This window comes from Calonectris borealis, chromosome 3 (genome assembly GCF_964195595.1).
Source record: "Calonectris borealis chromosome 3, bCalBor7.hap1.2, whole genome shotgun sequence".
NCBI lineage: Eukaryota > Metazoa > Chordata > Aves > Procellariiformes > Procellariidae > Calonectris > Calonectris borealis.
Genome location: NC_134314.1, coordinates 82,095,304 through 82,120,127, shown reverse-complemented (window position 1 = coordinate 82,120,127; position 24,824 = coordinate 82,095,304). Strand labels below are relative to the sequence as shown.

General features: G+C 42.1%; 1 protein-coding gene across 1 annotated transcript; it reads right to left on the bottom strand.

Annotated features, from left to right (window-relative positions):
* Positions 1–880: 880 nt before the first annotated feature.
* Positions 881–24,552, bottom strand: C3H1orf198 (chromosome 3 C1orf198 homolog). The gene is made up of 4 exons (XM_075146396.1): positions 24,086–24,552; positions 15,943–15,993; positions 5,289–5,840; positions 881–3,360 (listed from the first exon to the last, which is right to left on the bottom strand). The coding sequence occupies exons 1-4, from the start codon at positions 24,431–24,433 to the stop codon at positions 3,304–3,306; spliced, it is 1,008 nt and encodes a 335-aa protein (XP_075002497.1). The 5' UTR covers positions 24,434–24,552; the 3' UTR covers positions 881–3,303.
* Between the last annotated feature and the right edge of the window lie 272 nt (positions 24,553–24,824).

The following is a 24,824-nucleotide window of genomic DNA, read 5'->3' as shown; positions in this document are numbered from 1 at the left end:
AACTGAGTTGTTTTTCAAAATACATTTCTGGAAGAAGTGGATGTGGGCACACAGAAGAAAAACTATCCTTGTAGCTGCACGTTTGATTTTCTTACACTTTGAGAACTTGCTGCATAAGACAAAAGGCAGAAAGTGGGACTACCCAGCGGCCTCTGCTAGCATCTTCCTTTTTGTGACATGCCTTTAAAACCCATACGTAACCATCAACTGACAGGAAAACGTCCTGAAAGTTTGTCATTGCCAGTTCTGGTCATTTGCACGAAGTACAGTGAGCCTGCCGATGGGAAGGAGTGAATGAATTCCTTGTTTTGCTTTGCTTGCGCGTGCAGCTTTTGCTTTACCTATCAAACTGTCTTTATCTCAACCCACGAGTTTTCTCACTTTTACCCTTCCGATTCTCTCCCCCACCCCACCAGGGGGGAGTGAGCGAGCGGCTGGGTGGGGCTTAGCTGCCGGCTGGGGTTAAACCAAGACATTAAGTTTTCAAATTGTTCCTGCAATATTGATCCAGATACTGCTTTGGATTACCTGAAGATATTGGGGGGTGTGTCTCCTTGTGTGTATGTTAGGTTTAAGTCTATTACAGTGAAGTACAAATAGATTTTATTCTTTATAAACAGTCCTAAATCTCATCCTGTCCCCAGCTGTCAGATAAAATGATAAAGCAAAGATACTTCCCCAACTTAAAAGCTTGAAAAACAGCTGCAGTGTATTGATTTTTTTTTTTTTCCTGATCTGAAAAATTCAGTTTCTAAATTCTAGACCAAATCATTCTTGGCTGCCTCTCAGGCAGATTCAAGATGCCCCAAACAACTCCAATGCCACTGAAGAAAGCAGAGTATAAAGGACAACACACAAAGCAGCACAAAAGCCTTGAATGTTCTATTTAAAGTGACTTTATTAAAACATTGTTAATATAAAATGTGACCAAGTACAATTTTTTTATAAGAATGTTTAATAAAAACATATTAAAGAAAGAAGGAGCATCAACTCTTGTCAAAGCACAGGAAAAACATACCAGGATAAGTAAAAAGTTCTGCAGCATGTTCTACCAGCTGGTCCCAATGTGTATTAGGGTCGCGTTAGCCGATGGAAGAGACAGGCAGCCCAGGTTCTTCCCTAAGAAGCTTTAAGGTATTTAGCAGAGGTTTAAAATAACACTCCTCAACAGTAGGAGACGTTGCTTTCAGATCTCCCCATACCAAAGCAAGATTAGAATGCACATCTTCACGTTGGATTTATAACTTTTCGGCAGCTGAATGTACAGAAAACTAGATTCACTGGTAACTGTAGACCCCAGGGTTAACATTTGTCAGCTTTGAAATGAAGGTGCAAGTCAGTACTAATTATACACCTAAAGAATTTGTGCTAATGTTGTTCTAAGCTATATTAATACTGGATGCTTGTAGCACATGCTAAAAAAGGTCAGCTAAGAAAAAACCAGCAGTGAAGTCCAGGCTGGTAGAAACAACAAGTATTTTCCAAACTGCTGAATGCAGACACAATATCCACGAATTACAGGAGTTTGTACATCTCAGGAAGCATGTAAAGAAGCTTTCAGAAGTCTATAAATAAAGCTACATAATGACTTATGCTCTGTGGCAATCTTCCCCTTAAGCAAAGAAACCTTTTAAGAAAACACTAGAAAAAATAGGGGTTTGGTGGTTCTTTTTTTTTTTTTTTGGGGGGGGGTGGGGAGGAGAGGGGGTAGTTTACAGCTTTTTCCTTGATCAACAAGTAAGTTTTAATGCTCTGTCAGCACCCTCTGCTTGTTCAGAGCAAGCAGCACACCAATTACAGGAAGGATTCTTCCAGGACATCTCAAACTCTTCCTGTAAAAGGCAGAAGAAAATCCTGCAGCATCCAATTCTGCACATTTAACTGCCCCTGGCACTGAACCGAATGTCAAATGCTAATCCATGAGAAGCCTAGCACAATTATGGTCTAGGAGATGGTGACCTTCTTATAGCCTTGGCCGGGACCCATTAGACCCATTAGAGCCCTGTGTTTGCCTTCTACCCCAAACAAATGCTATGGGACTATTGCTGAGGTAAAGGGAAAGGTCAAACCTTTGGCATTGGAGCAGACCAGTCACTGGCTGTGCGTAGGGGGAATTAAGGCTTCAAGGTGAGGTAAACACAGTGAGAGTCAGTGTGTAAATCATGCTGCATTTCAGAGACAACAGATTCAAACAACAGCTAGTCTTGTTCTCTAAATTTTAAACGCCAAACGAAGATCATTCGAAAGCAGAACTGGAGGCAAATCTGCTGAGGGCCACCTTGAGATGCCTCTCTGCACCTCGGGAACAAATGCAACCCAGATGTTGAACGCTGAAGAGAATATACTCAAAAGGAGGAAAAAGCACCAAAGTTGATGAGTCCTTGAGACGATAAGCTGCTTAAAAAACAAAGAAGCCTTATACTGCTTTGACCTCCCATAAACATAGTGGTTTCCTGACACAACGGTAGTCTACACTCCAGCAATTACCAGTGCTGTACTTCCAGCACTACTGTTACGAAGAGTTATGCTCTAAAAGGAGGCAGTGAAATCATTAGGCGTGTGTTCCCTGAAGACAGTTTCTCCCATTCATTAGGTTTTGTCCCACTCCCCGCCACCCACCCCCAAGTCTTTAATCCAAAGACTAGAAACACCTGTCACTTCCCCAGATCATTTTTCTAACACACTTATGTTATTTTAGCAGATTTGTAGGGTACAAACACAGTGCTTCTTTGGATCCATCATTTTGGAAACGCCTTTGCCCTCTTCAAAAGAAAAGTGTTTTCAAATAAGTGGTACAAAAGTTACTTTCAAACTAAATGAAATACAGAAATCAATGCAATTCTTCTGTATGCTTATTTTTCATACTGTTTTTGCTAGTTGTCTGAAGTATGGAATTATTTGCTTATTTGGAACCATTGCATGTGCAACTCTATTTCTTACAAGCCATGCTAGCAAGGTTTTGGTTGAAACCAGCAATCTGGTTCTGTAGGTTCCATTTCTAGGATATGGAGACTCTCATTTGCTTTTCTTTAACATGCGTATAGTAACTTCTCCCACCCTCTCAATACAGTAGCTACTAAAAATTTTAACAGATATTAAAAAAATATCCAAATGAAACCACACTTCTATCACTGTTTAAAAAACAAAAATGCATATGGTATTACAAAAGTTTATACAAAGGCAACATTTAAGAGTTCGAAAGTTACTTCTAGAAAAAGACACAAATGCTAGTAAATTAACATACAAGGAGAAAGATATTCCACTCCTTCCCCAAAATTGGTTTGATCTATTTTGAAGTATCTTTTACCAGTTGTCTAGAAAATCAAAGCCAGTCTTCAAGATAACATTGCTTGTACTAGTCTGCAAGAAAAAAAAAGAAAGAAGATGTGGCTGTTAATTATGGTACTACAAACTCAGTACTTGACTGCCTATCTAAAAAGAAAGCTTAAAATGTTGTCTGCCAATATTTCTGCCAAATTCTTCACCTTGCTCTAGGATACCTAAGAACCTACACCAGAAAATGCTAGACATGGAAAAATACTCACAAGGACCAAAAAGGCAATTTCAGATAAAAATAAAATTCTTGTAGTGGTCTGCAGGCAAAGTGTTATTTTTTTCCCCACGGAAAAATTCATAAGGATCAATTTTTAGACTAGAGTGGGAATTGCAGAGAATGAAACAAACACAGAATGTAAGCATCACTAATTCAGTGGATTGCCTGTTGCAATGACAGCCAGTTGTTTCCAGAAAACTACAGCATTTAAACTTTGTTGACAAGTTATTTACTAGGCCATCAAGAACATGCTCACTTCTGCAGTGCTGCACTCTTAGCCATGACATTCAAGGTGATTTTAGTGTTCAGGAAGACTATTCAAGGCACACGGTTGAGTCTCTAGTTCTCTTCCTAGAGCATGGCTCTCTTCCCCAGAACAGGGAAGATAATCCAGAAAAGAGGAAATGAAAAAAATTCTATCATACTACCTTTCCTGCTACTCTGTTCACATTTTGACGTGAGAGGATTGTTTCTCCACAGAGAGAAAAATCAGGCTTTTCAAACTATTTCAGTTAGCTAGAAAATATTCACAAAGGAATTAAAACTGTAACAAATCACTAATTTGTAGGAAAACATGATAAAGCCTTTAACTAAAATTAGAGGACTACCGCGGTCACAATTTGTAGCAAAACAGCTCAAGAAGCATTATGTCTTATCTTCAGAGAAAACTAAACATAGGGCTCCAAATACTGAAGTGGCTTAAGTATTGTTCTCTCCTAAGCGCTCCCACTTACTTCTCTTGCAAGTATTTACCTCATCCTGCATCTTTCTGACCTTACATCATCTTGTTCCGAATTTAAACAATCACTGTTGGGAAAATATGGTAGAGAAAAAGCCATGCGACATGCTTAAAGTGTACAGTAATATGTCAGGCTTATGCCAGAGTGATGCTAGAAATTCAAAACAGAACTGCACAGCTCTGTTTGAAGAACCACTCCTCTTCTATACTTCACAGTTTTCAGGCTTCAGATCTCTTCCTTTTCTTTCCCTCACCATGTCATATCCTGTTGTTCCCTTTCTTTTCTCACAGATCAGCATCTGCTTTTTAAATAGCTTCAACTGGCTATTGAGCTGCTTAAGGTTATTTTTTGTTGTGGGGTTGTTTGGTTTTTTTATTAAAAAAAACAAAACAAAACACAAACCAAAACATTGAGAAGGCTAATTCGGGAAGCTCATTCCATTTCCATTTTGGACTTTAAGAGAAAACACATTTGAAAGCAGCCCAGCTGCCTGGGACAAAGCACTGCGAAGCGGCTGTTGGGCTACCACTTAAAACAGCTGAGAAACTAGTTCGCCATTCACCGCTATGCTGTGTGTACCAATAAAGTATCCTAGACTCTAGTTTATCTACTTTTCAAGTTAAAAAACTTCTTTTTTCCATTAAGTGTTTTGCTTTTTCAAGGAAAAAAAAAATTCTTTTACTTGATATAGCAAGCTCTTTACCCCAAACTGTTAGGTAGCTTGCTGTCAGTTAGCCACTGGATGCCATGTCAGCGTTTCTGGTATTGTGTTTAAATGATGCTTTATCCTATGCACTTTACTACATTAAAAAATACTTGACTGAAACAAACAATAGCAAAAAATAGACTTCTTTAAATTTGCAGAATAAAAAGCCAGTAAGCTTAGCTATGGCTTAATGCTTTACGGAGCCCCTAATCTTCCAGAGCAGCCTTGGCAGATTTTAATGTGCTATACGGTTTTTAAATCTAAGGACACTGGATATAGCAGTCCTTACCTGTCCAGGCATTTGTGGATCTGTAAGTATAGTACCATCAGTATCTTCCTTGTTTGTCCTAGAAGATGCCAGGTCCTGTGGTGGGTCAGGAAGAAAGAAGTCATCTAGAGAACTAGCAGGGAGTTGAGTGGGTCGAGGTTTCTCCCATTCGAGAGATACAGAAGGCAGGCTGGGGGCGACAGACTTCTCTGGTTTAGTTATGCTGGGCTTCTCAGCTTTTGCCATCTCCTTTGGAGTAGACTCTTGTCTGTAAAAAGAGGGAAGAGGTTTCTCTCCTTTCTCCATGGACTTGATCTGGCTGGGCGTCAGGGACTGGAACTCAGACTTGTCTCCTTCAAACTTTGAGCGCTCTGCATTTATCTTCCAGAAAGAGGACTCCTCTTCCTTTCTGGATGCTATCAAGCCATCAGAGCCAGGGGTCTTATTGGCCTGAGAAGGTTTAGGGACCTGGACACCAGGTGCTGCTTTAACGGGCTGCCTCTGTTCATTTTGCAACTGGCCACCACCTTGTTCTTGTATGGACAGAGATGCAACGCTGAACTCCATCTGACTCTGTTCAGGGTTAAAGAAAAACAGTATTTCAAAGCCCTTCACAAAGACACAATTTTGAACTTCTGATCTTGATGCATATAGGTAACACCTTTGCCCACGGCTAGGCAACTCCCAGGCAGCAGATACCACAGCAAAGCTAATTTATTTTCTCCATAAATGTCTATCTTTGTAGCTACATAAAAACAATAATTTTTAAAAGTTTGAACTGCAAGCAAACGTAAGAGTCCTAGACCTGCTGCAGAGGAGTCAGAGAAAGCAATCATATTCGAGTTACTCAGTACCATCCAAGATAGCAGTGTATAGCATGCATTAGAATAACATTAGAATAGCGGCACTAAAACATTAGAACAGTTGTCGATGCATTTTGAAAGCCATAGATGTTTTACGTGAAAATATAAAGCAAAAAAGCTTTACAGTGTAGTTTAAAAGGCAATCTTCCATTATAGTCTTTGAAATAGTTGGCAACATGTTACAACTCCATTTACTTCCAAGATAAAGGATTGGATGTAATGGGTATCCATAGACAAGTGGTTTTTATAATTCTAATGCCCCTCTGAAGGAAGAGAATCAACTCCAGCAGGACCAGTTCTTCACTTATTCCAGAGCCTTGTTTTGTATTAACTTGCAGTGCAGACAGCTGTACTCATTTCTGAGAGGTAACATCGGGTCAAGGAAGCAAGTGACCACAGTTAAAGCATGATACAGATCTTGCAAAAGCCACCCAAAAGCGAACAGTACTTCAAAATGTTCATTTTACTTACCACCACTTCAGTAATCTAGATTGTCAACTAGCTGGACACCCTTTAGGCTAATAAAATTAAGCCTTATTTCACTCTGAGGAACACGTAAGCGTTACTGTATTTAGGAGACAGCACCATAGCAAGTGCCAGAAAAGAACCACCTAATGTCTGGACTTTTGTTTGTAAAATAGAACAAACAATGCAAAAAAAAAAAAAAAAATGTACTTACTGTTAGAGCTATGCTGTTGTCATTATGGGCCTGATTACTTTTGAAAAAATTCAGAGGACATTTCAAATACTAGCTTTTGCTACAACTGCTTAATAGATACTTTCGAAGTTCATTACAGATTTGTGATGTTCTCCCCATTCTACTTCATTACCTGGTCTTTCCTGAATAAAACTGCAATAGCATCTATGGGCCTGAGACTAAAACAAGTCCTAGTTGCATATCATTTTCACTAGAAGTGTTTGATCTCGAGTCCTACATTATTGTGCATGTTAAGTTCAAAGGGACTCTACATCTAGCAGGTCTCACACACCTAGTATTTAATATTCAGAAACTTCTCATCAAAGTGCAAATCTTAACTCAGCAACTGATTGTTTATAAAACATTTTTTTTTAAACAGTCAGCAGCTGACTACACATAATTTGATTCATGGACTAACATCTGATGTATCTAAAGAATTAGATACATTAGATATTTTTCCAAGGTTATAGGAAGCACCAAGTTCCATGTTTTCATTAAGAATATACTGTGTTATCAAAAGATGCAGAACATAAATAAGCTGTAAGTAATTATAGCTCAGCTAGAATAAGGTGAGTGCAAGGATACCTGAAACTCTTACCAAACAGCTCAACACCCACTCCGCCTACAAATAACTAAGAGGAAAAACTTTAGCACTCCAATTTTCTTCTTTTTTTTAAAACAAAAGTCATGACATAAAGTTAAGAACAGGAGATTTTTCCTTAAATAAATTGTGCATAAAAAAATTATGGATGCAATGGTGTTGAGGATTATTTACAGTGACTGCCATTCCCTATATTAAAATATAGGGATTTATTTCCCTAAGCTCATTTGGCAATACTACCGAACAGAGTTTTACCACCCTGAAGTTAAGATGCTTTAAGACTTCAGACCTGATAAAATCCCAGTTTAAAAAACCCACAACACAATATAAAATAGACCTGCACTTTCCCAATATCCAAGGAGAAAAAAAAAAAAATTCCATCTCAGAAGACTTAAGTACCTTGTCATGTAGGAATTAACACAGTGCTACTTTCTATCCTTCAACAGCCTTCCTTCTTCCGAGTAGCCTGTCGCAGGGCTCATGCTAGAGATGACAGTAGCTAAAGGCCACCACAGCAGCAGTCAGTTTCGGTAAAATGATTCCTTCACCCCCCAGCCCAAGAGAGAGGGAAGGTCAGTGCCCAGAGGGCAGAGAGGCCATCACAGCCCCAGATCCACCAGAATAGCGTTGGAAACAAAATCCAGGAAAAACACCGATGGAAGGGAAGTAGGGGTCTGTTAGAACAAAAATTAGAAAAAGGAAAACCAACAAAATGGCTTTGCCTTTCGATGGCAGCAAGATAGACAGACAAGCAAAGCCGGCCTCCTGGGAAGTTCTTATGCTGTGGAGCAAAAGCCACTGCCTGTGGTCATGTTTTATGTTCTTTTGTATGGGTCAAAATATCAACTCAGATGTCTGGTTTGGAAGCGGCAGACCACTTCTAGTGTAGAGAAGAGCACGGCACTGCAGCACAACTTCAGGGAGTTGCACCCTTTCCAACCCACTTGTGGATGCATGTTCCGGAGAGGATGCCTCTTTGTCCTTTTAGAATGGAGACTGGGGGGTGTACCTTTCCATTTCAGAAGACAGGACCATCCGACATTTAAGATTGCATATTTGGGTCACGGTATGCTTTCGAAATTGTCCTGGTTTCAGCTGGGATAGAGTAAAATTTCTTCCTAGTGCTGTGTTTTGGATTTAGTATGAGAAGAATGTTGATAACGCACTGATGTTTTCAGTTGTTGCTAAGTACCTTGTCAAGGACAACTATCCTCTGCTAGACTGGGAGGGAGCACAGCCAGGACAGCCAGCCCAGCTGGCCAACAGGGTATTCCATACCATGTGACATCATGCTCAGTATATGAATGATAAGCGTGTTCCAGGAAGTAGCGATCGTTACTTGGTTATCGGTCAGCACGGGTGATGAGCAACTGCATTGCGCATCACTCATTTTGTATATTCTATTATTATTATTTTCTCTTTTCTGTTCTATTAAACTATCTTTATCTCAACCCACGAGTTTTTCTCACGCTCAGCCTTCCGATTCTCTCCCCACCCCATCGGGGTGGGGGGAGTAAGCGAGCGGCTGTGTGGTATTTGGCTGCCTGCCAGGTTAAACGATGACAGAAATCAAACAGTTCATAACCTGACACGGAATAATCTGAATGGAAATACTTCTTCAGGAGTTTGCTTTCTCCCCCAAGGAAGGTGAAGAAGACAAGACTACCCCAACAGGTTTTGAAAGCACCGCGTCTCAGTATGATGTAAATACAGCCCCGAGAGGTCAGATGTATAATTCCCCTTCTAGCATTTAGCTTGAGAAGCCAAGAACTTCTGTGGACCAGTCACAAGTTTTTCTTTTTTCCTTGAAATACATAATGCTTCTATTTGACTTTCAAGGTTATTTAAAACATCTGAACATCTAAGAAATGTAGCTGATGAAAGAAAGTTATTAATATGCAATATCTTTCAAGTCACAAAATTGGCAATGAAATATTATAAACACCCTCCCCCCCAAAAAAAAAACACAAACAAACAAACAAAAAACAACAGAGCAGCAGCCTAAGTAGGGAGATAATTTCACGTAGAGATGGAGAAGACCCATGTGTGAAACACCCCATGCTGACATCTAAGTCATGAGCAGTACTGTACGTTCTAGTGAGTCACTAGACACTAGCAGTGTGAGTTTAATTAGTGTTCTGCTCTCAATTTCTTACATCAGATTGCACATTGGCAATTGATTGGGTCAGCAGGAGAGGGAAGGAAACAACATTTAAAAGACAGTTACCCCCAAAAAACCATTTCCTTTTCCTTTAGGTTTGCCAGCCATGAGAATATCTTGATGCACATCTCTCCTGGCCCCAATCAAACTTAGGGCAGCAGCTAGTCCGTAAAGGGCCGCACGGCGTGTTGGCTCTCCTCGGGCCGAGGCAGAGCTGCCCTGAGCTGCAGTTGCGCACTTGAGCATTTAAGCAGCAGAACTGCACTTGCGGCACTCTGCCAGCTGCCACCTTGGGGGAGCAAACACTGAATGATGGTCAAAGGGAATTGTCATGTAGGCACAGTTTGGGATCCTAGAGATAGGGCTTCAGTCCCCAGCTGCTTTCATAGATTTTGTATGGCTTTGAATGAGCTGCGGTTTCTGTACTTTAATTCCCCATCTAAGGAATAAAATAAAAATACTTTCTTTCTCCTACCATTTGTCCAAATTATATTTCTGGGAACTGTTCAGCCCAGGAGAGTAAACTTGAGAGTTTACAGACAGGCTAGTACATCCCAGCTGCAATTTCTAGAAGTTATCAGAATTCAAATAAAAGCTATCGTCAGCAGTAGTATTTTCAAGATATTGCAAGAGCAAGTCATTCTCAACACGTTAGTAGAGAGAGGGAGAGCGAGTGCATGTGAAAGCATGCACAAAGTAGTATTTTGAAGCAGAGCAAACCTAGAAGTCCATGTTCTTTTCAGTCTTAGACCTCTGGTCCTAAACCACTGCAAGGGTTAAAATAAAGGATGCCTAGGTCTTGGATCATCTCTCTGTCTAATAAATATAAGTAATATTAAAAATTGCTGTTTTTAGGAAGTAGCGTGTCCATCTTTCCTTAAAAAGACCACATTAAGGTACGCAGGGATTTCATTTATTGGATTAAAAAATTTAGACCTACCTTCAGTCTCAAGGAAGGGATAATCCACCAAATCATAATACTGGCTGTATATAATCATGGGAAACAATGTATTCTAAAAGAGAGGCACCACACACTAAGAACGTCATGATTTAATAATACTGTATAAAATCAGGTCTCAGTTTGTAAGTCTGTATTAAAAACAAGATGACCACAAAGAACCCAGGACCTTTTTTTTTTTAAGCATCTTATTCACTCATCAGGAATGTGTAGTATTTTACTAAACAGTCAAGCAAACACAGCCAAAACAAATTGTTTCGCTTGGCAGCCTGAAAAATCCAAACTGTTGAGACAAAGACTGTACAAACACTGTCAAAAGCAACTTGTTTTAAGCATAGCCTGCTATATGCAGAGGTAAAAAAGCCAAGTTTAAAATGATTTAGAAGATGACTTTGCTTTGCTGAATGGACAAAACCAAATAAATATGGGACCCAAAGTAGTTGCAGTTTTTGCTTTGTTTCCTGTGCACACTGTGTGTGTTTTCAGAATCAGAAAGAAATCCTTAGGTCAGCAGAGACTAATTGCAAGGGCAAAAATAGAGCAAAGCACTCAAAAGCAATCTAAGTAATTTTAGTCCATGCAGAAAGACAACGCCAAAGACACATAGCGTGGAGCTTCGGAGGAAATTTCATGATCTACTCTTTAGTGATATGAACAGCATTCTAGTCTGCCAGTGTTACTGGTTAGCCTGAGCAAGCTCATACTTACAGTATCTGGTATGTGCATGGTTTTACGCTCAAAACCAAATGTCTAAAGATTGATGCAGGTAATTGAATCCTTAGCTGAGAACATCTGGCCGTGCAGATTAAAATAAACCTTGAACACAGCTACTGTTACCACAAGTTGTTTTTTTTTCTTCCTCAAGAACTAATAGCCAACAATAGTTTTACAGCACTGTGTTTTAAACATCTGCAGTCTAGATCAAAAAGGGAAGGGAATACCCAAAACCTCAGGCATCATTCTTCTTTCTTTCCAAGGAAGCATTGCCATTTATGCCAGCTTGATAATAATAATCACACCGAAGTATAGTTTGTAACAAACAATTCTAATATCAGGCTGCTAAGGAAGGAGGGGAAAAAAAAATTCTTTTCTGCTACTTTCTTCCTATTAAAAAAAAAAAACAAAACACAAAACCAACTAGGACTTGTACAAAGAAGGATACTGAAGACCGTCTTTTAGTTTTACATAAAGGACACAGTTTGCAAACCACGTTTTTTATAAGTGCAACATAATTTTTTTCTTTCTAAAGCATTGCTGGGATTAGATCCCTTCTGTAGCAATGTAATTAGGGAATTCAGACAGGGAGGCAGCAACCAGGTTATCGAAGGGATCAAAGCTTGACACTTTCTTTTTTCGCCTTTTTTTTTGTTTGTTTGTTTTTAAACACACCTTGAAGGCTTCTCTTTTCAACAAATATCTGAGGGCCTGCTGAAAGTAGAAGAAAGCAAGTAGGAAAAAGCCAGGAGTTAAAAAGAAACAAGTACAAAAAGGACTCTTTAAAGCTACCTTTGCAACTATTCTACCTGTATCAAGACCAACAAATTTTTAGATGTGCATGTGTCAATTTTAAGTATTTGGAATAAAACCTATTTTAGTTAATAGTATGAATTAGAAAAAGATTCCAACTTATTCCCATGCTGCTCTGTGCATTCAATGTGTTAGCTGAGGTGGCAGACTGAAATTATATTTTCTGTCTACTACTAAATTAATTAAAAAAAAAAACCAAACCAAAAACAAACAAAAAAACCCCCACACCAAACCCAGAAATTTCTGAGTTCAGAAAGAGTTGCAGAGAAATTTTTTATTTCCAAACCCAGGCATGATTTTTGTTTTCCATTTATATCTCGGGGTTCATGCTGAGTTACACTGAATTTTTACTTCAAACAAACCAAGAAACCTCAAAGGCTAAACTCAGCCAAAATGTCAGCTTTCATCGCACTTAAACCTGAAGCCATAAATAGAATGCCCTAAATTCATAAACCTGGCTTTAGCTCCAGTTAAAAATGTAACCCACATTTCAAGACGTGTTATGTTCATGAGGGTTCCACCCATGAACCACATCACTCCCTCCAATTCAATCTCTAGTTTTAAAATGTCAGCTTATTCGCAGAGCCATGAGAACTCGCTGCTTCCCGAGTAGTTTTCCTTCTGAGAAGTGCTACAGTTTTCTACTAAAAATATTAGTATTTTAAATGTTGGCAGCTAACTCAGCAATTTACATTGTATTTCTGCTTTGTTCGCCTTGTTTGAGGGTTTAAAAATAAAGAGGTAAAACAAAAACTTTAAATACATATCAAACAGCTAAAAATGGTGGAGATATTCACGCAAGTGTTTGCTGTGATATCAATGACTTAAGCCATATCTCACATTTGTGTTTAAAATGAGAACACAGAAAGTTTACTTTTGACAGAAGTGAAGTTATCAAGCCCTTCAACAATGTTCTGCCCAAAATGACAGCAACTTAGTACACTGTTCTCTGGGTAAATTTGACAACCATGGAATTAGGGAATCCATTGCACTAGCCACCGTGAGAAAAATTTGTCCATACCTAATCAACTGGAATCACCATTGGCATCACTGAAACAGCTGAGAGAGGCTCCAACTCGCAGAAAACATGCCCTCTCCTCTTCTCTACTCTTCTCACTACCCTCTCAGTTTTTCTGAAGTTAGTTACAAATACTGATTTTGCCGCTTTATTTTTCTTAGTCTCAATGTAAAAAAAAAAAAAAAGGCCTATTTGTTTTACTGATTTACATCTCTACTTTCTCTTTCTCTGCAAAAGCAGAAAGTGAACACCACATCCCCTTCCTTGGGTAAGCCAGAGCACATTCATGCAAAGCTGCGAAAGAATGAAGGAATTTCGTCATCACGGCAGTAACATGCAAAAAACCAAACCAACCCAAAAACTCTGCATTAAAGGGAGATCAGGGAAAAGAATATTATGGAAAGAATAACGCATCATGGGGGTTAGAGCTCATGGAATGGAAAGAGCCTGACAGCCTGAAATAACAGTGGGAACAGATCTGGCTCACAAGACACCAAATGTGCATTACAACACGTCAACCTTATTAAACAGCTCATTCCGGTTTCTTCACTGCTTCCCCACGCTGGACCGATTGGGCAAGGATACTTTTTGCTCAGCCGGTACCTCATGGAGAAATTGCCTTCCAATATTATCTTATTAAAGTACTGGTTAAGGAAGAGATCAAAGAGTAAGCACAAAGCGCCACCTTTAGAAATGGAAGACTCAGCCATTGAAGGATTTGGCTGAAAGACTGACACAATATGAGGCACTGGGGAAAAACCAAAAGGAAGAACCCACACAAACCAACCAACCCACACCCCGTAAAGCCAGAAAAAATGGATTCTCTAGAGTTTTGCTAAAGGAAAAGATCATGCAACTTTTCAGCCTACAGCTGAGGCACAGCTTTTATCTCTGGTCAGTAAGCAGGGAGGAGGGGGGAAGAAGGAAGCACAGCTTGATTAGCTGAGACAATTATTTCTAAAGCAACCTCCTCTCCACCTCACTTTTCTTCAGCAGTCACACGAGTGTTCCTGTATCATTCTGCGATCCTCCATTCCTTACAGAAAAGCATGAAACTAGAGCATCTCTCCATTGCGGTCCCTCATTTTGAGACACCAGGAGGATAGTAAAAATAATCTTAATCAGCAAAGGATAAACCACAGGCTGGATTGAAAATCACTTCACTAGACATACAAGCATTTAAAAGAAAAGACAACTATCAGTTAAAGAGAAAATCCATTTGAGTGCAGATGCAGCTCATCATGGATCACTAGTCAGTGCATTACACAAAGCACTATCTCCAGGAAGTTCAAGTATTCAGAACTTACAAAATCCTATCAAGAGCTTAGAAATATGATTACAGCTGCCATGTTCCCAAAACTGAGTTTTAGGGTTTGCACCAAAAAGTAGGGGAGAGACGATACTGCTGTCTCCAACATATGATTTATTTGGTCCTTATTGTCAATGAGGTCCACATTCCTCTCATTTCTTTTCTTTTCTTGACAGCTTCGCCCAAGTACGCCCATACTAAAAGCCAGTGGCTGCTGCTTCTAAAGGTCCCGAAAGACAGCAGGGCTTGCCTGAGCTACCAGGCTTCCACTGCAGGAAATCCTCCACTGGCTCCTGAACCACTACAGCTTATAAGGGAGTTTTAAGGCAAGTGAAGACTGGCAATGGTTTCTCTTAAACTGCAGCACTGTAGGCTGCAGGGACGCAGGAGTCACATCAAGTTACAGGTTAATCAGCATCTGCAAAGCACAGATGGGGTGCTAGCTACAGGCAGTGACCTTGAGCAGGGAAGGCTGACAGCAAGTCTAGGGTCAACCGGATTAATTTAGCATTCACTGGCATTTCCAAATAATTACTCTGCATTAGGCTAAGATTATATTCATAAGCTCATATATGATTATCTACATAGTTCAAGGGCAAAGAATGGAAGAAACAGAAGAGAAGCAGCTTTGTCTGGCAGATAAAGCCAGAAAACACAAAGTCTGAAACGTGATTAAATTAACATGTCCACCATACCCATTTGAGAAAGGCAATGAGCTGTGGTTTTGCTCCCAGATTTTCTTCAACAAGAACAACTAAACTTGATTTCCCACCACAAATATGGTGCAACTATACTTCCTCACACTGCAGGTTCAGAAAGATGGAGAACTCTGGCTCTGTGTTAGCCTTATGAGAATCCCATTGTAAATAAAGCTTTAACAAAACACCAGAGGTAAAGTGAGGGGGAAAAAAAAAAAAACAACAAAACCCAAACAAACCCAAACCCAGTCCATCACAGAAAAATACATTAATTTTTGAAGGAGCTGCCCTTTGGAGAGGAAATAACACAATGCTTCTACCATAGCCCCAGGTTAACAAGTTTCATTACATTCCAGTACTAACAAAAAGATGAAGCATAAGACAGGCTTTAAGAAAGAATCCAATGAAGTTACTAGATATCTGTACCTTTCTCACCCCGTTTCTTAGCTACTTTGCTCCTGACTTCAAAAGTGAAATGCAGTCATGTTTACACAATATCTGAAACACTGGTCTTGCTAAACATTGAAAGGTGTTTAAAAAGTTTGCTAAACATGGAAAGTTGTTTAAAAATTTTACAACGAAAATGCAAATAATTTTTAATGAATCAGTTTTATACCTGCACTTGAAGCTAGAGCTTTAGTTCATGAAGTACATTTTGTGTTTCTGTTGATGTAAATTGAAGCACACCAGTCCCGTTTCGTTTGCAGGACAGTCACTTTACACAGCTCTCATAGAATAAAGGTGACATTAGTCTATGAAGTCTCAAAATGAAGCAATATAAATGCACAAGGAACAGTGCAAAATGACAAGCCAACATTAAAAATAAAATTGCTGTATATTTACCTTCGTTTCCCAGGAGAACGGAGCCGAGTGTTCATCTTGCCAAGTTATATCCTGAAATAAAATTCAAGAATGACTAAAAATGAGAAGAGCAGCTTTACCTGCTCAGGAGCATCATACAGATGTCATTACATTGCACTGCTGGAAGCATAACAACCACTACCACAGAACTTTCCAAAAGGCAAGAGCACTACTTAGAGATGGCACTGATTACATTTTAAGACTGACTAAAAGCAAGTTCTCTGGGGGGAAGATTATCAATTAGTATACCAATTTAATCTACAAAACATATGAAGGTTCAACCTGGTCTAAGCCTCTTGAAACGGTTTCTCTACAAATAGCTCTAGAACGTATTGTATTTCCAGTTTTCTACTGGGCGTTTTCTTTGGTAGCCACTAGCAACACACAGGGACAGAAACAACAAGAGGAGCAGGGGCCTTAGGGAAATAAAGTCCCATTTCTTCCCCTCCGCAGACCAAAGAGCACATGTGCAACCAGGCAGTCACGTGGCAGCGAAACAGTCACGCGTCCATCAGGCCAAGCCACAGTTGGATCCAACCCTGACAAGAGACATCATTACGCCACTTCAATGACGATGAGTCTGAAACAAGTATTCAGTGCTGTTGAAAGAACCACACGATGTCCAGACTAAAATCCCAATCTGAAATAGCATCTTTTAAGAAGCTATTTTTCCGAAAATAATCCCAACTTGAGAAATTTAAATAATCTCTTCATACACAGCATGCCCTCCAGAAATACATGTGACCCACATGGAAAAAAGAAGGGGTGAAAAATGAATAAAACGTCATTCACATTTGTTCCAGACTTGCAACAAAATGATCACACTTCTATTTCTGGTCGTGGATGAGGCTCATTTGTACATTGGATGTTCACGCTGGTAGAGGTAATGAGTTGTACCCTCCATACCGAGTATGTCACTGCTTGGCCACTCCAGTACATCAGGGGAGGAACAGGAGTCGGAACAGCGGATGGAAGGAGAAAGGCCAGGAGTAACCATGCACAGTGAAGGAGAGGACAGGACAAGACCTGGAGTGCTTGTTTCACATTCCTACTGTTCAAAGAATAAGAGAACTAGACCATGTTTTAAGCTAACGCAGGAACCCCACATCTTACCGTGACTGCCCTTTTCTTCTTATTTCTGACCTCTGCCTTTATAGAAATACATTTCTCAGACATCTGATAGCATTCTCCTGATCTGCCATCTCTTATTTCACCCTAGGCAGATTTTGCTGGCCAAGGGCTATGGAATCACAATTAGAAGTGTCTGAAACCATCTCCTAAACATGAAAATGTGTCATTCTCCAACTATTACTCATCTGTAAAACACAGGGTTTCTGCAGCAAAGTATTTGTGGTATATATGAGGGTGATCCCATGCTCTTAAAAAGAACTGGGCTGATAGAAACCATCTAAAAGGAAAGGCCCGGGCTTAGACCACACATTCTGGCCAAAAAGGAAATCTGGTACAGGAAATTTTTGCCAAGAACACAAGTGTAATACCAGGTTCTCTCATTCCAGGAAATGGATACTCATATTTATTAACATTTAAGGGAAACAAAGAGAGCCAAAGTCTGCTTTTTAGTATCTGTTCTAACTTCTATCAGTATTTGCACTGTGGAGTGCTGCTGACCACAGGGGAATGCCACACCACTTAGGCGGGATGCCTCGCAGCAGGTGAGTGTCAAATTATTTCAAAATCATTTTAGGACCGTATCCTTTGCCTCTGAAACTGGTGGAGCTGGCACTTCATTTCTGAAGCACACATGACAGAAATCACGGTCCAGGAGGGAAGAGAGTCAGGGGAGCCCAGCCACTGGATTGAGTCTCACACACAAGATAGGACCATAACTCTTCTGTCCACATGGGGTCTGGACAAATCAGTAGTTGACTTCAACCACCGCAGTAAAGGACAGAAATGAAGTCCAGCAAAGAGTGTAATACTCCTACATGCTGTCACAGCACCTTAAAGCTCCAGACACGTAGGCATAGCTGTCAGTGGGTTTTACCTAAGGAGTTTAAAGGAAGCTCTGACTTCTTGCCATTCGCAGGACATGCAAACCAGCCGTGGACCAGTTTTAAATTTGGGTGCGAGCCAAGACCATCCTTATCCTGGACCTGAGACAGTCAGTTCTTTATTTTCCTGTATTTGAGGTTAAGTGTAGACAACGCTGGGAGGGACACCTCTTCACACCCAACGCTCCCTGCACATTCTCAACTCAGTGACGACACCGCTGCTGCGAGTGAGCCCTGCTGACGAAAGGCTGCCTGCAGAGGGATAGAAAAGCAGCACGGGGAAGGCAGAGTGAAGGTATGAGGTTGTCGTGCACCAGGATACGTCATTCCCTACAGAACCGAGTAAATCAGCTTCCCACTTCATAGAATCTGCTATCTTCTCAACGGCTACTGCACTTGTTGGCACCTCAACTTGTGACCTTGACCTCCAGCTTAGGCAGACAAAAAGCTCCTGAAATGAATTAACGGTATTTTGGTACTGGTTGTTAAAAAGTTCTTGTCAGAGACAAAATCTAAGACTTTCATAGATTATTTCAAAAGATGGAAGTAGTAGACACTTGTTAGACAGCAGTTCCCTGAAAGAAAAGGACCATAATTTTTTCTTCTTAAAAGGATGGCTCATTGTATCTCAGGTTGCACAGCCCAGCACACCTCAGAGCCAGTAAGACTGAGGAGCTTTGCCCACATTCAAGAGATCTTCATGGGATCTAGCAAAGGATAAAATAGGCTAAGACACGGTTTGAGGATACAAACCTTCAAGGAGTTGATATCTGCGGTTTTTTGAAGCGTACTTGAAGCTAGGATGAAGGAGACAGTTGTCAAATTCTGTCCATTGTCACGGAAGGGAAGGAAGTTTGTGGCCTCCACCTCTGGTGCCCTCACATAGAGGACACGCAGAGGACCAAGTGAGAAGCAAAACACCACAGTTCAACAGTTTCCTGTCTGATGTGCCTGATTCATGTTTATCACCAACAAAATCTGAGAAATAACTTTGCTTTCTGTAGAATAAACAAGTTCTCACATGCTTGAAGAAAATGGGAGCAAAAGCATCAACTATTTCAATATTCAGGAAAGTAAATTATGAGTGGAAATTCTAGAGAAAAAGGCTTCAAGGCTATTTATCATCAACACAGATTAAAAGAGATCCATATCTGATCCAGCTGTTGTTTTCAGCACACAACAAAGCCTTCTTCCAGAAAGAAGGCAAATAAATAAACTTTTGTTCACCAGTGTTAAAGAACCTATTTGTAAGAAACGGGGCTTCATGCAACATATTTCATAGCTAAAAAAAGAAAAAAGAAAAGAGAAAGAGGGGCAAAAATCCAGTCATACACTTGACTTCAACAACCAGCTGCAGAATATATAAAAAAGAATCACAAACTACGTTTGCTATATGTAGGCAGCTTGTTGCAAAACAGCATCTGAATTTCAAAATGGAAGACACTGGTAGAAATGTGCCAGCGTACCTGACACGAGCATTGCTCAGAGCAGCTGACAGTAACCAGGCAGTCACAAACCTACCAAAAAAATGCATTTTAGAAGTGCTATCAGAATAGGACTTGCTGGTTATTGGGGTTTAACTGCACTCAAAAGCTGCCTGCCTTTTTTGTTTTTTACAAAGCACATATCTATAACAGGCCCAACATAAAAGTTATTGCTATATTGAATATTTGTTGTTTTAAAGCATTTTTAAGTAGGAGATAAAAGGGTCGATCCTCTGGCTTGGTGCCAAAGTTCTTAAGGCTAAGCAAAACAAATACTGTATCTGCCTTCAGGCAGATAAGTCAAGCTTCCCTATTAAAAGATGATGAATGAAGCTAACCGAACTCTCTTACCTGTCTTTCCTCCACATAAAATGTTTACCACTTTCTAAAGCACATGGCATTTTCTTCAATGAAAAGTTTAGTTATTTCAAGTCCAATCCTTGAGCTGCTGAGTACTGCTCAAACTCAGTATCCCTTTAAAAAAAAAGAACTAAAAAAAAAAAGAAAAATCAGACCTTAAATCCATGTGTATGTCGCACACTTGTGGATAAAGAGGGAGAATATTAAGCAAAGAGTGAGAACTTCTTGTAAACTGAATATCTAAACTATCTATCACTGAACTAAACAGGGAGGATCCAGTACATCAACTAACATCAAATCAGATGCTTAACGCAAGCCGAGCACTACAGCAGTCAAAGGGTGGTAGCCTCTCACACACTGCTGTCTTTCCACCTATTCCCCTCATGACGGCTCATAATTCATGGTGTATTTCAAAAATAGCCCATTTATATTACATTTATATTCAATCCCGGATTCTATTTCCAGATTTTCCTCTGCTCAGTTAACCTTATTTTCTACCACTATGAGCATTAGACATAAATGGAAAAATGCCAGCAATTGGAGGCTTGTTGGGAAAGAGGAAGCTCTGCTTGAAGGTTGCAGCCTCCAAAAGCCCTCAGCCGGAAGGCCTACGCTGCCTAGACACAGAAAATGATGAAGTAACAAATAGTCTCTTGGTGCTGGGCCCATGTGCGATGATAGCAAGTCAATCTTCAGCAAACAGGACAAAACTTCTTCCATGGGTGTGTTAAATGACCCTATTAGCCTGGAAGAGATGGAAAATATATGCATGACCTAGACGACACGACTCTAGAAAACAAAACAAGATAGAGAGGCAAGAGATACTGGGTTTCGCTAGGAGGAGGTGTTGGAAAACACCAAGGCCTGCAACCCCATCAAGGTTATCGAGCTGGTGTATTTCTGGAGTCTCTTTCAACTAGGAAGTCTTAACTCGACACTGTGAGGCTGATGGTGGACATGTAACGGCTGGTGTTAGCAATTGCGTGCACCCTCACCATGACAGCGTGATGCACACAGGTAGATGTCAAGCGAACTGGGTGCCACCCAACCCAACTCTGTGCTTGGGAGAGAAACGTTGTTTGGGGAATCAGGGAGCCTGATTCCTGTACTTCCACTTATTCCGTCAAGCTTTTTGAGACTTTTTAAAATACCTTCAGTTCTTTGACAAGTTGGGAGATTAAAAAAGCAGGTCTGGTGTCCTGGCACCGATCCTCTTTAGGAACTGCATTGCATGTACAGCTTCAGTTATTAACTCCACGACTGGCAACGCCGCAATGAGGATAAGATAATGGAAGAGAAGGAGCAGTGGCACTCAACTAACTCTAGACATATGCTAAGAGTCACACGTGGTGCTGCAGTGTTCTAGCACTACGAAATGACTGGATCGTGGCTACAGGATGCCACGGTCCTGTTACTGCACATCTATTTTCTGTCACAGCCCTCCCACACAGCCAACATACTGAAAGGTGTTTTGAAAATGTAAGAGATGCTTATATTTTGAGAACTTACAGTCCTGGGCTACAAGTTCAGGAGATGAGTTTGGTGTTAGAAAAGATGTATGGGAAACGGTGGGGGTGAGAAAGAGGGAACCAACTGTCCAGAGATACAAGACCACTACATACATCCTCTGGACCACCTTGTCAAAGTGGTCACGTGCACGAAAGTGGGGCTGAAATGGTGAGAGTCCTGGATGGGTAAATCAGTATCTTCTGCATTCATCCTTGTTTTGCTTTCTCCCAAGTCCTCCAAAGAACATGAGGTGGAAGAGATCAACTTTCCATGCTTAAGCAAGCACAGGTAGATCACTACAGATCTCAACATCAGTAAACAGGGAAGATGAGCTGTGGCTGGAAACATGAAGCTTTTGGAGCAGGTGTCAGCAAGAACATCATCAGACCAAAACACTCACACTGAAAGCACTGCAACATCAACAAGGGATTCTGAGGTATGCAGACTACTCTCTGTTTCCTTGCCTCAGGATACCATACACCATGAGACAGGGACAGCGGCCAGGACCAATCTAATTGCCCTGAGCATGGTTTGCGCAGCAGTTATGTCTTACAAAGACGGCACTAGTGCAGCTCAGCAAGCCGTCGGACAAGAAGACAGCAAGGTAATAAAGCTCTGTAGGCAAAGCATTTGCAAGCCTGGAAAGTTGAACTGAAATGGCAAGAGATCGGCTGCAGTGGCTCTGTAACAGCAGCACAAGGCGGAACAATTAGTGAGGCAGGGCAAATGTCCAAGAATCAGGTCGAATGCCAGCAAGGGAGCGGAGGGAGAAGAAGCTATCAGATGAGGAGCCAGGAAAGGCTCCAAGGCTCAACAGCGCAATTGGAAGAACTAAAATGGAAATGGAGGATGCCAAAACGAGTGGAATCTCTTTTCTTCAGAAATACGATTTATATTAACTTCAGCTTGGAAGTCAAGGAGGAAGTCAGTTGAGGCAGATGCTTCCAAAATTAAACACTTTGCATCAAGTATTTTGATGACCCATGCTTTCTTTGGTTAATGGCTACACAAATGCTAACAGCAACATTATTTGTATCATAGCTGTATTTTGGGGGAAGAGGGGAAAGAAAACAACTTTGCCAAATTTCAGATGGACTCTTTAGCTGTTTTGTCAAGCAGGAAATTATTATTTCCATACAGTGCAGCACAACAACCTACAACATGCTTGCTTTCCTTCCGGATCCACATAATTCAAAGCAGAAAGCACAGCAGAGCTGTTTGAGACTGGGAAAGCTGAACGTATTTACTTTCCACAGTCATTAACCTAAATCCTTTCGCAACTAACCTCAGGTTTAGGTTTCCTTTCAAAGACTGCTTGCACAACCAAATTTGCTGTCTTGCGTCCTTCTATACCTCTTTTTCACCAGGAGTTATGGTCTATTACCAGCAAACATTTACCCAGAATTTCTGGTATCACAGACTAAACAAAGCTGAGCTTGACCATATGTTCTCTAACTGTAGATACAATGTGTGCACAGCACATCGTCACACCTTCCTGACAGGTGAAACACAGGTAGCAATCTTCTAGCATAAAGCTGGTCAGGAACCATGATGCCAAGTATCTATGTGCTTCAAACGCTTCTTACAAATCCCATTGCAAGGGATATTGGTGAGGAGGCTAAAAGGAGCACTGTTCTCTTTAAATTGGATTGATGATTACAAATGCAGAAGCAGATTATTTTTTTCTGGTAGAAGCCACATAAGTTAATTAACAATAGGTCACTTTAAGATATTATATGAACATAGTGAAAGGTATCGGCTCTGTAATCATACCAAGATGTAAAAGAAACAAAACAAAGGAAATCTCATATGCAGAATAAGAGAGAGACAGTATCTCAAGAGCACCGTCAGGTCTTTGCAAGCATTGTTAGACCTTCCTCTTCAAGGGATCACACTTGGTAACATGACTCACTGCTCCGGACCAGGTACCCTTATACCTATGGATTTCTAGAAGGGCTGCCACACTTCGCCATTAGATAGACGGCTCTCAGAAGATTCAAAATCCATACTTTTTGCCATCTGCCTTTCCACACCCTTGTTTTTCCTGGCATGTGACATGGAACAGGCCGCATATTTTTAAGGTGTCAGAAATATCAAGAGCTGGAATGTTTTCAGTGTTGTATTTTTAACTGTGTCTAAAATTAGAAACAAAAAGGAAAAGATTTAATTCAGTGTAAACATTCCCTACAGCCCATTTTCAGCAAGGGACTATTTCCAGAGCTAGCCACGACCGTGCCCCGCTTTTCGGGGGAGCTGATACCGGCTTCTTCTGTAGGTCTCTGTTTTGCAAAATCCACTTCAGATATACTTCAGCTTATCTCAGACAAACTCCGATTCGGTGCCTTTCCTGCTGTTACAATCTGAGCAAATCCCCTCGCTTACGGGGTAACACCGTGCCCTCCTGCATAGTCGCGGAGGGGGAAAAGAAATAAATCTCATCACCAGGGCAACTCCCCACGTAGCCAACGGCTAGAAACGCCCGCTCCTCTCCACAGCCCAGCGCCGGCTCGGCGGCGGCACAGGCGGGCAGCCGCAGCCGGGAAGCCGGGGCACGGCTGCGGCCACCGCGCCCGTGCGGCGGCGCGGCGGCTGGGGAGCGCCCCTCGCCCCCAGGCCCAGCCATGGCGGACCCCCCTCAGGCAGCCGAACCGCCGCGCCCAGGCAGTGCCCACGGCCCCCGCCCGGGCGGCGAGGCGAGAGGGGCGGGCCCCGCCGGCGCCCCCCGTCCTGCCCCCCCGCCCGCGGCCGGCGCGGCGGTACCTCGTCGCCGAAGTGCACCACCTTCTGGCCCGTGTTGAGGCGGAGGCTGGGGTAGGAGGCGGGCGGCGCGGCGGCCCGGGCGGCGCCGCGGTGCGCGGCGTAGCGGGCCTGGACGTGCGGCTCCACCAGGCACTTGTCGATGATCTCGTCCTGCTGGCGGGGCGGCAGCCGCTCCCACTCGGGCCCGTAGCGCTCGCGGATCCGCTCCTTCTCCGCCATGATCTTTCGCGCCATGGGGCTCAGCGAGGAGAAGTAGCTGAACCGCTTGCGCTCCCGCTCGTCCAGCGGCCGGTTGCCGTTCATCACCGCCGTGCGGGAGGCGGCGATCGCCGCCGCCATGGAGGCCATAGCCACCCCGCCGCCGCCAGCCCCGCACACACCGAGCCGGGCGCACCCGCACGGCGGGAATGGGAACGGGAACGGGAACCGCCTCCTCCGCCCTCCTCCTCCCTTCCCTGCTCCGCTCCCCTCCTGCAAACACCGCCTCCCCTCGCTCCCTATAAAGGCCGGCCGCCGCCCCGCACACCCCGCCTCCCGCACGCCCAGCGCCCGCGGCAGCCCCCGACGGCCTCCCCCGCGGCGGGCGCCGGCCGCCCGGCGCTCTCGGGAGGGGGGAGGCGGCCTTTCTCCCTCTGCCTCGCAGCTGGCGAGGGAGGGAGGCCGCCTCCCGAGCTTGCTTCGGTATCGTTACCGCCGATAGCGCGGGGCTGACCGGGTCGCAGCCAGCGACAGGCGTCCC

Excerpts from the sequence above, each read along its gene's own strand:
- C3H1orf198 (XM_075146396.1), bottom strand. The coding sequence starts at position 24,433 with ATGGCCTCCATGGCGGCGGCGATCGCCGCCTCCCGCACGGCGGTGATG. Across the intron at positions 15,994-24,085 it reads TGGTGCACTTCGGCGACGAG|GATATAACTTGGCAAGATGA; the intron begins GTACCGCCGCGC and ends ATTTTATTTCAG. Across the intron at positions 5,841-15,942 it reads CGTTCTCCTGGGAAACGAAG|AGTCAGATGGAGTTCAGCGT; the intron begins GTAAATATACAG and ends AACCCTGAACAG.